Raw genomic sequence first — 11,123 nt, forward strand, 5'->3', positions numbered from 1 at the left:
CTTTGACCCTCCCTTATCCACTTCCCTCTGGTCTTGGAGAAAACTGGATCACTCCTCTCCAGGGCTCTTCCTCCCCTCTGCATCGGGCACCCTCGGCTGGCCCTCAAGGATGCTGAGACAGGAGTCTTTTTCTCACACGGTGCCTCTGCGCCCTCAATCTGTCTGCTCGGTCCAGACTGCTCGGGCAAGCTGCCTCTTCCCTTTGTCTGCATCATCAGCAACCACTTGCACGTGTTCTCACCCAACCAGCCTTCTGACTGCACCGTGCCCTGAAACTGTCATCCTGTAGGCCTCCTATATGCCAAGCCCCAGCCTCTCTTTACAATCTTGTTTTGATAAGACACCTTCTTGTTGTTAACCTGTCTCCTTGCCTCCCCAAATTAAGCTTCCTCAACCTTGCCTTTCAGCCTCTTGGCTTTTCTCCCTCTGCTGGAAGTTGGATCTCAGCTCCATTTCCATCACTCAAGTCCCACTGGAGCCTTCTTTCTGCTTCCAGCCCACTCTCCCCAGCTAATCTGTCCAACCCGATCTGCACCTCATGATTCTTCAGGGCCTGCAAAATCAAGTTATCCAGACTCACCTTTCTCCTCCAAGCATCCCCTTCCTCTCCTTGTCTTCTCTGCTAACAAACCTTAAGGGACTCCCCTTCTCCCAGATAAATGAAGGCCAAATACCCTTGCAAGTCTTTGGCATTCCAACCACAACTTATCCTTTGCTGTTTTTCCAAAGGCCTCTCTGCTTTTTCCCTTTGGAGATTTTAGGACCAGTCCTGACACCTGCCTCCTGGGGTGGTAAGTTAATCGTTCTCCCCATCATGTATTCTCACAGCACTTTAGACAAATTCTAAGGAGCTGGGTTTGGATCCAGTTTTTATTAGCTCTGTGACCTCGGCCAAATAGCTTAACCTCTCTGAACCTCTGTAAGGTGATAATCTGAGTCCAGAAATAACCCTATACATTAGTGGTCAACATTCAACAGGGCACAAAGACAACAGGAAAAATAGTTTTTCAACAAATAGGAAATGTCCAGAATAGGCAAATTCGTAGACAGAAAGTAGATTAGTGGTTGTCAGGAGCGGGGGGAGTGGGGGGAGAGAAGAGGGGGTGAATGCTAATGGGTACTGACTTTTGAGAATGTTCTGGATTAGTGATAACGATTGCAAACCTTTGTGCATTTACTAGAAACCACTGAATTGTACACTTCGAGAATGAATTTTGCAGTATATAAATTATATCTGGATTTTTAGAAATTAAGTACACAAAGAAAGAAAAAGGTCCATTTCATAGGGTAGTTGTGAGGCTCAATTGATGCCAAGTATGGGAGTGCCTGTGCTGCCTTTGATGCTGAAAAGGTGGCTGTGTATTCACCTTTCTTTCCCACTAGAGTGTCAGTTAGGCTTCCCAGGTGGCTCAGTGGTAAAGAATCTGCCTGCAATGCAGGAGACCCGGGTTCGATCCCTGGGTCGGGAAGATCCCCTGGAGAAAGAAATGGCAACCCATTCCAGTCTTCTTGCCTGGAGAATTCCATGGATAGAGGAACCTGATAGGTTACAGTCCATGGGGTCACAAAGAAGATACAATTTAGCTACTAAACCACCACCCACCCTCAGAGAACACTATCCCAGTGACAAAGCTAGACGATGAGGCCAACATCACAAGCCCAGTCAGCCTGACTCTGTTCTCCCCATGCCGACTGTCACCATCACTGCATCCGGGATCGACCATCTCAGTGTACAAAAGCAAGGGGGTGGGAAGCTAGTATTAACAGATAGCTATTTCTGACATAAAAATTACCCGCACTTCCCTCAAAAACACAGCAAAGAAATAAGACCAGCCAACTATGGGAGGAGAAGCCAATGTAATAGCTAGTCTTTACTGGAAAGAAGAAATTCCACATAATATTCTGAGTGCATCAGTGCAATGGCTCAGTGGGCCAGCTGGTGCGGCACCAGCTTGTAATGGGTTCCACAGCTGGGGCATCGCTGGGCCTCGCCTTTGTGCAGCCAGAACCAGATGACAGTACTGTTGTCTTCTTCACCTGAAAGAACAAAGGTAGCTGAAGGCCATGCAGCCTAGAAGAACTTTCACCGTTAACCTACTGCCCTCAGACACCTCTGAGATGCAAATAAAGTTATGGTTGACACCTTAAGGTCAGTTCAAGCTGATCCCATTTTTCAGATGAAGGAACTGAGGCCAAGTTTACCTCTGAGTAAACTGACCTCTGATCAGTTCCTTATTAGGTTCTCACAGTTCCCTGCCTGTGTAGAATCCCAAAGCTGGGTCCATTTTGGCATGTACACCTAGTGCCTGACGTGTCTGGCAAAGAGAAAGTACAGTATTTTCTAGATGAATATTTCTGCACGCCACCTCTCCACTGAGGCAGTATTATTGATGTTCCAGGCCTCTTTACAGTGAGGGTGACCTACTTTGGCAAAGGGGCCTGAGGATCAAAACCTTTAAAACATTTATCCATATATCTTTACACATATACAGTCACGGACAACAGATGGGAAAAAACTAGTAGACATCTTCCATACTAAACAGATATTAAACTAAACAAATGGGTGAGACTTCCTGGTGGTCTAGTGGCTAAGACTCCGTGCTCGCAATGCAGGGGGGCCTGGGTTCCATCCTTGGTCAGGAAACTGAATCCTGTATGCTGCAACTAAAAGATCTCACATGCGGTAACAAAGATCCCGAGAGACACAACTAAGACCTGGCAGAGCCAAGTAAGTAAACATTAAAAATAAATAAATATAAACAGAGACTTCCCAGGTGGTTCAGTGGTTAAGAATCTGTGCTTCCAATGCAGGGGGCGTGGGTTCCACCCCTGGTTGGGGAACTATGATCCCACATTCTGCACAGCCAAAAAATAAATAAGCAAACAAACAAAAGGGTAAGAAAATAGTAGAGAAGCACTTACAGATGCAGCCCACTATCCGCTTGTTGGTGATGGAGGGGACTAAATTAGGGTCGTCCTTGGTACCTGAGGTTGCCTTTGGGGCAAGTATATTGTATGGATCCTGGAAAAAACAAAATAAAGGGTCTATTATGCCAAATGATCCCTACCCTCTAGGGACTACCAACACTGTTCCCAAAAGCCAGGTTTCCTGGAGGGAAGGCTCCCCAGAGAGAAGGCTGCTCTGATCCCATCCAAGGCAATGAACTCTCCCAGAAGGCATGGAACATTCTTCTCACCTGTCCCTTGCGAGCAGCCAGCATGACCTCCCTCTCTAGCCCAGTCGCCTGCTCTTCATCAGTAGGAACACCACCTAAAAGAAAATAAAATAATGATGTCGGCTGAAATGATCAAGAGGGAAAACGCACGTAAGTCAATTTTTGCTTACAATTTTCGCGGGCCCAGAGGCTCCCACAGTCTACCCATACCCACTGTCCCTTAAGAACCAGTCACGTTACCCAAAAGTGGAACACGGGGTGATCTTTTCTTCCTTCAACCACGGAGGCCGATTTTTCTGCCTTTTTTTTTTTTCCTAAAAGCAGGTTAATCAGCATCCAACCGGAGACCGGCGCAGGTCTGAAGGGCGGCTTGGCCCCTCCACGCCCCGGCTGCAAACCCTGCCCACCAAGGTCACCCGGCAACTCCGTTTAGGAATTTTTCGCAGCCCGGTCACTTTGGTGGTCAGCAGCAGCTGCGGTCGAGAATAACAGGGAGAGGTCCGCAGAGCCTCAGGGCTTTGGGGCCGAGGAGATGAAAGGCCTCCCCCACCCCGGCCTTTGCTGACCTAACACCAACCGCGAGAGGGCAACGGCGCACGTTGCCGGCGAGTACCTCCAGACGCCATAGAGCGCACCACGGAGACTCCATTTGGACCCCGGGCCCTCAGGGCCCGGGAGGCCAAAGCTCCAGCTCCACGGAGTAACCTTGACGCCATCACGCCCGCTACAAACACCAGCACTTCCGGGAGCAGGCTCCTGAAACAGAAAGGATTTCCGGGGGAGGGCTTTTTTCCCCTTCCGCTTCCTTCCGGCCCAGAGTCCGCCTTACTCACGTGATCTTTCCGGGGCGGGACATCAGGAAAGGCGGCGCCTGCGCACCTCTGCCTCATTGCCCACTCCGTGCTGCCGGCTAGGGGCGGGGCTAGTAACGGTTTCAATTGTGGGCATCTGGACACCTGCCGTTTGCTAACGCTGAGGTTGGGTGGAACTTGTTTTGCGCCTGTGAGACTCAGTGTCGTCGTCCGAATGGGGCAACCCCACTGTAGTTCATATGCTTTTCGGCTGACAATTGTGCTCGGGCGACGTGGAGGCTGCTGATGGAAGACGTGAAGCCGGTGCCTGTCAGGATACTTGCCACACATCAAGTGGTCCCCATTTAGCAGTAGCGTCCCAAAGGCCACAGTATTAATTGTGATGGAGGCAAACTATGAGGCTGGGTCTCCTGGCAGTGTGACAGCCACTGTGAACGTGGGGCCCGACCTATAAGAACTTGGACAGAATCTGCCGGCAGACCTAGCATCATTTTCCTGTAGCCGTGGCTTTGAGGTGGTGAGATCCAGGTCTGAGGCGAGGCTGAGGAAGGGGAAGAAGGTAGGGCCATGTTGTGGCCCCTCCCAGAACCAACCCTGGAGGAGGGCACGGCAACCCATTCCAGTATTTCTTGTCAGGAGAATCCCATGGACAGAGGAACCTGGTGGGTGGCAGTCCATAGGATCGCACGGTCGGACACGACTGAAGCGACTTAGCACACCCAGAACCAAAGCCCTTGGTGGTGTGAGGTAAAGGGCTGGCTACCTCCGGAAGCTGTTAGCTAAGACGAGGATAAACAAGATTCCTCCGTGGGAAGCGGAGTTGTTACTGGTAATGGAGTCCCAGAATGTACTAGGACGGGAGTTCTCCGTTGAAAACTGGAAACATCTTCCATAGCTCCCCCCGCCCCCATTTGCCCACGAGCTCTGGTGTGCAAGCTTCTTAGGATGGGCTTTGTAAACACTGCCCTCCAAGGGCTCCTAGGCCCTAATTCCCATGGTCAGTATAGCCCTGTCACAGTCTAGCTAGATGCAGTGTCTGTTTCCCTACCTGATTAAAAAAACAAAACAACCCTTTGGAGCAGAAATTATGTTCTATTCATCTTTGAATTCTCAGTGTCTTGCAGAGGCCCAGCATGTAAGAGGATCAAGGAAACTTTAGTAAATTTATTTCTTGGAGAGAATCTACAGAATCACTTTTGTAGAGCTTCCCCTGTCCCAAGGAGATAAACTTGAGGTAAATTGGGGAGAGTTGAAGTCCCAGGTGTTCCCACCTGCCCTGTGCAGGTTATATTTTCAAAAGGATCAGGTGGAGCATCCCTTCACATGAGCACAGTCTTCATGGGTGCCTCTCCATCAAGGAGAAAAAAACATCTCTAAGACCAAAGATGTCTTGATTCTATTGAAAGGTGAGTTTTGCTTTGAATGACTTCCATCGTTCTTTCTCCCTTGCCCCCACTGCAACTCTACCAAATTAAATTGGAAAAAAAATCCCTTAAGTCCTAGAATGTTCCCCAAGAATTTTATTTGTAACTATGGTGAGATGTTTAATGCTGGGGTGGGGAGAAGCAGTGGTCTGGAAAACAAGTGTTCTGAGAGAAACCCACCAGCCAACTCAGTCACTTTTTGTTTTGGCCACCATTTCCTAATCTGTAAAACTAAATAGGTTAGTATTTCCTGAAGTGTATTCCATGGATGCCTGGTTTCAGAAGATTCTCTCAGTTTAAAAGACTTGGTTAAGATAGGGAGGGCTTCCCAGATGGCTCAGTGGTAAAAAATCTGCCTGCCAGTGCAGGAGATGCAGGAGACTAGGGTTTGATCCCTAGGTTGGGAAGATCTCCTGGAAGAGGAAATGGCAACCCACTTCAGTATCCTTGCCTGAAAAATTCCGTGGACAGAGGAACCTTGTGGCTATAGTTCATGGGGTCGCACAGAGTCGGACACGACTTAGAGACTGAGCACGCACTTTGTGTGAAAGATAGGGAAGTTCTGCATTTGATAACTGCCCTTTTGGGAACGAACACACTACTATGTTAAAGACTCTGATTAGACCTGCAGCAGAGAATGCTATTTTCGTTCTTCCACCTTAACTGACCATTCTTTGCCAAGAAATACCTGCTAATTCAACTCTCAGCAGACCAGGGAGAAATTCCCTTCTGATGTGTTACAGTTCTTGATCATAAAATGGTTTATTCAAGCCTATAAAATGGAAATAGAGTTGAGGCTTGTTTCTGCCTCTCACAGTAGGCTTTCCTAATCATAGGAAATTTTTTTCAGGTCCCTGTTCAACTCACAAAAGCACTGGGATTGTTCACTCTAAGCTGGTGAGCTCCAGTGTCAGGGCCAGGCTCCAGGGCATCCCCATCCATCCCCTCCTGCCTCCAGCTCTCATTACCCTCAGTTTACACTCCTGCCCCTAGATCTCTTCCTGAGAAACAGGTTGGCTTGGACAACAGTCTCCCACTCCTTCCTGCTCCATTGTCTTTGCCATAAGAATAAACTTTTATTTGAGTATTATTTTTTATTTTTATAGGATAATTCTATAATTTTATAGGATAATAAGCCAAATGACATATATGTTTTAAGGAACAAGTTGATTGTTAATAGTTTCGTGTTTATCCTTTTTCTTTTCTCTATGCCAAGGTTTCTCAGCTTTTGTGCTGTTGACATTTTGGACTGGAAAATTCTTTGCAGGGTGTTGAGGGGGGAGGTCCTATCCTGTGTGCATTGCAGGATGTTCAGCGTCTACACCATTAGCGCTCCCCAGTGGTGACAACCAAAAATGCCTTCATAGTTCATAGTGAAGTTGCTCAGTCGTGTCCAACTCTTTGCAACCCCATGGACTGTAACCTACCAGGCTCCTCCATCCATGGGATTTTCCAGGCAAGAGTACTGGAGTGGGGTGCCATTTCCAAAAATGCTTTCAGCCATTACCATATGTGCCCTGGAGGGCAATGTTTCCCCTAATTGAGAATCTATTCTGTGCTCCTATGGTCATACTCAAGCAAATGCACATATTGAGATATTTCTTAATGTACAGACATGTAAATGAACATAAAATAGAAAAATCACTATTATACAAATTATAAGTTGCTTTTTATTTTGTGGGCATCACAGATCAATACAGAGGTCTAACTCATTTTATGTAATTACTACATAGTAGTCCCTACTATCGGAGAAGGCAATGGCACCCCACTCCAGTACTCTTGCCTGGAAAATCCCATGGACAGGGGAGCCTGGTAGGCTGCAGTCCATGGGGTCGCTAAGAGTCGGACACCACTGAGCGACTTCACTTTCACTTTTCACTTTCATGCATTGGAGAAGGAAATGGCAACCCACTCCAGTATTCTTGCCTGGAGAATCCCAGGGACGGGGGAGCCTGGTGGGCTGCCGTCTATGGGGTCGCACAGAGTCGGACACGACTGAAGCGACTTAGCAGCAGCAGCAGCAGCAGTCCCTACTATGAAAGTAATACCTATGAATTTACCTAATCATTTTCTGCTTGATGGATATTCAGATGGTTTATACATTTTTGCCTCTCAAGCAATGCTGCACTGCACATCTCTAGTACATGCAAAGTTGCTTCAGTCATGTCCAACTCTTTTCAACCTTATGGACTGTAGCCCACCAGGCTCCTCTGTCCATGGGGATTCTCCAGGCAAGAATACAAGAGTGGGTTGCCATGCCCTCCTCCAGCGGATCTTCCCAATCCAGAGATCAAAGTCTCTTATTCTCCTGCATTGACAGGTGGGTTCTTTACCACTGCTGCCACCTGAGAAGCCCAATTATATAGCCATAAATTCTGGAGCCTTCATTTCTGAGGAATAGGATCAGAATTCTGAGGAATTGTGTGCATCAGGCATAACAATAAGTTCTGTCAAAAATTTTAAAAATTACTGCAAAATATAATATAAAAAATAGTACAAACATTTCTGTACAGGGTAACAAATCTATGCGCTTCCAACCAGGTCAAGAGCTTTGATAGTATCTGTACAGCTTTTTTTTTTTTAAGAAAGCTTTGAAGAAAATATGACAGAATATTAATAACTTAAAAATCTACATGGTGATTAAAAAAAAAATTCTGCCAGACTGTGTTCCCAAAAGTTTGGAGCAGTTCCTGCTCCTGCCAGCTGGGTATGTGAGTCCTAGTTCCCAACTCCACATGTGAGGGTTACCCATGCTGTGCCCTGCTGTGTTGTCACTTCAGTCGTGTCAGACTCTTTTCAGTGGTAGCCTGCCAGGCTCCAGGCAAGAACACTGGAGTGGGTTGCCATGCCCTCCTCCACATGTGAGGGGCACCCGCCTTTTGCCGAATCTGTCCACTGTTGGATGAAAACTGAGATGCTGCTGGAGTCTGCGTTTCAGTTCCCTGACTTATTTTCATTAGTTTAGTGAGAATTTGCATTTCCTCCACATCTTTGTCAAACTAGTTATTTGTTGCCTTTTTGATGATAGCCATTCTGACATGTGGAAAAGGCAGTCCATGGGGTCGCTAAGAGTCGGACATGACTGAGCGACTTCCCTTTCACTTTTCACTTTCCTGCATTGGAGAAGGAAATGGCAACCCACTCCAAGTGTTCTTGCCTGGAGAATCCCAGGGATGGGGGAGCCTGGTGGGCTGCCGTCTATGGGGTCGCACAGAGTCGGACACGACTGAAGCGACTTAGCAGCAACAGCAGCAGCAGCATTCTGACATGTGTGAGGTGATATCTCATTGTGGTTTTGATTTGCATTTCCCTGATGACTAATGATGCTGAGCATCTTTTCATGCATCTGTTGGCCATCTATATGTCTTTGGGAAAATGTCTGTTAAGGTCCTCTGCCCATTTTTTAATTGTTTCTTTTTTTTTTTTAATGTTGAGTTGTATGATTTCTTCAAGTACCTTGGATATTAACCCCTTATTGGACATATCTTTTGCAAGTATCTCCTCCCATTCAGTGGGCTTTTTATTTTGTTGATACAAACCTGTTCCATTGATCTATATGTGCCAGTACAATACTGTTTTGATTACTATATCTTTGAAGTATAGATTAAAATCAGGGAGCATGATACCTCTGTCTTTGTTCTTTTCATGATTGTTTTGGCTATCAGGGTCTTCTGTGGTTTCATAAAAATTCTGGAATTCTTTGTTCTAGTTCTGTGAAAAATGCCTCTGGTATTTTGATAGGGATTGCAGTAAGTCTGTAGATTTAAGTACCCCTTCTTTTTCTCTGTTTTTTAAAAATTTTAACCAGTTTTCCCCTAAGAAGAATCTCCATATATTTCCAGACTGCAGTAGCTGAATACTGGTCCCCCAAGGATGTCCAATACTTTGCCCATGTGATGCAAAGAGCCGACACATTAGAAAAGACCCTGATGCTGGGAAAGATTGAAGGCAGAAGAAGAAGGAGGTGGCGGAGGATGAGATGGTTAGATAGTGTCACTGACTCAATGGACATGTATTTGAGCAAACTCTGGGAGATGGTGAAGGACAAGGTGCCGGGAGCCGGCATATTGCATATTGAGTGCATATTGCATGCTGAGTGCAGCACTTTCCACAGCATCATCTTTCAGGATCTGGAATAGCTCAACTGGAAGTCTATCACTGCCGGGAGCCAGCGAGAGGAACTCCGCCCATGACAAAGGTCATGAGGAAGGAGGCTCGGCATACGCAAAGGCGGGATCGAGCCTCAGGAGTCCCCCTGGAAATTCTCGAGCATCTACCCCCAAAACCAGAGTCTGCCTACTTTCTGCTTTGTGCTTTCACCTACACCTCTGACTTTACAGGGGGCTGTCCCCCACTACCTCTCTCTGAAAAGAGAGTTAGCTTACAGCTCCAGTTAATAATTCCTGGGTGTGACAGTGTTTCAACCTACAAACTCCTTTGGAAATCCTCTAGCCTGCCTGAATAGGTTTTTCCGGCCACATGTGATTGTTCAGAGCCTCCCAACTGTGAGAGGCAGGAGATGTTCTAAACTGCCTAAACACAGATTCCTTTGAGTAGTTAAAAGATTGATTAGAAATTGTATTGGTGAAGGGTTTTTCACTTGTTGGGCCAATGTTTGCTGCTAAGTCTCCATACTCCTTACCTACTGTGTCCTTGGCAGTGTATTGATTGATATAATGGGTGTATAGAAATGTAAAATGCAGCTTTGTCCAATGCTTTTTGGGAGGCTGGTGCCTGACTTTGGAATAATCACCTTTAGAGAAAAATAAGTTTCTTAAAATGTTAACAGGCCTCCGGGCCAGAAGATGATGTCAATCACCTGAACTTTTGCATATGATAAGTTTGCAGGAAGAAAGCCTGGCTTGCTGCATGACTCTACCCCTTCCCCCATTATCCTCTATGCATAACTTAAGGTATAAAAACTACTTTGGAAAATAAACTGCGGGCCTTGTTCACTGAAACTTGGTCTCCCCATGTCACTCTCTCTCCCAAATTCTAGCTGAGTCTCCATCTGGAGCGCGGAACCCACCATGCTTGCTAATTATGCCTGGGCTTCTAAGATCCGACCGGGGAGGCCTCAGTGTCTCCTCTCCTTCGGGAGAACGGAAGGACGCCTGCGGCCTACGTAAGTGGTGCAAACTTCTTGTCTTGAAGTTTTATTGGTCTCCCGCGTAAACCAAGCTACTCAGCCTCTTTTCTCCACTGAATTTTCCTACTGAGCTATCCTCATTCTATTACTCTTTATATCTTTGATGAATAAATAATTAAATAGGTCGCCGACGCCGTCCCCGCTTCGAATACCCTGGATCAGCCGGGGCTGGACCCCGGCAACAAGGGAAGCCTGGTGTGCTGCAGACCATGGGGTTGCAAAGAGTCAGATGCGACTTAGCAACTGAACAACAACAACAAAAACGACAAAGATGTCCATGTTCTAATTCCAGAATCTGTGAATATGTTAAGTTGAACAGTAAAAGGTTATTAAGGTTGCAGATCCTTAATTCCAGTTAAGGTTGCTAATCAACTGACCTGAAAATAGGGAGAGTATCCTGGATTATCTAGGTGGGCTCAGCAATCACAAGGGAGGCAGAAGAGGGTCAGAAGGAGATGTGACTGTGGAGGAATGTTCAGAGAGATGCAATGTTACTGGTTTAAAGATGGAGGAAGGGGATCACAGGTCAAGGAATGCAATTAACCTCTAGAAGCAGGGAAAA

The 11,123-nt window shown here is 46.6% G+C and overlaps 1 protein-coding gene and 1 long non-coding RNA gene across 2 annotated transcripts; one reads left to right on the forward strand and one right to left on the reverse strand.

Annotated features, from left to right (window-relative positions):
• Positions 1-1,838: 1,838 nt before the first annotated feature.
• On the reverse strand, positions 1,839-3,946 carry LOC102407546 (cytochrome c oxidase subunit 5B, mitochondrial). Its single transcript, XM_006059881.3, has 4 exons — positions 3,790-3,946; positions 3,198-3,271; positions 2,923-3,022; positions 1,839-2,037 (listed from the first exon to the last, which is right to left on the reverse strand). Exons 1-4 carry the CDS (start codon positions 3,890-3,892, stop codon positions 1,925-1,927), a joined length of 390 nt encoding a protein of 129 aa, XP_006059943.1. The 5' UTR covers positions 3,893-3,946; the 3' UTR covers positions 1,839-1,924.
• Positions 3,947-4,041: 95 nt separating this feature from the next.
• Positions 4,042-9,412, forward strand: LOC123328388. The gene is made up of 3 exons (XR_006543178.1): positions 4,042-4,547; positions 5,103-5,394; positions 9,255-9,412. It is a non-coding gene; the product is annotated as an uncharacterized LOC123328388 (long non-coding RNA).
• The last annotated feature ends 1,711 nt before the right edge of the window (positions 9,413-11,123 follow it).

The sequence above is a fragment of the Bubalus bubalis genome, chromosome 12 (assembly GCF_019923935.1).
Source record: "Bubalus bubalis isolate 160015118507 breed Murrah chromosome 12, NDDB_SH_1, whole genome shotgun sequence".
Classification (NCBI taxonomy): domain Eukaryota; kingdom Metazoa; phylum Chordata; class Mammalia; order Artiodactyla; family Bovidae; genus Bubalus; species Bubalus bubalis.

Excerpts from the sequence above, each read along its gene's own strand:
- LOC102407546 (XM_006059881.3), bottom strand. The coding sequence starts at position 3,892 with ATGGCGTCAAGGTTACTCCGTGGAGCTGGAGCTTTGGCCTCCCGGGCC. Across the intron at positions 3,272-3,789 it reads GCGCTCTATGGCGTCTGGAG|GTGGTGTTCCTACTGATGAA; the intron begins GTACTCGCCGGC and ends ATTTTCTTTTAG. Across the intron at positions 3,023-3,197 it reads TGGCTGCTCGCAAGGGACAG|GATCCATACAATATACTTGC; the intron begins GTGAGAAGAATG and ends TGTTTTTTCCAG.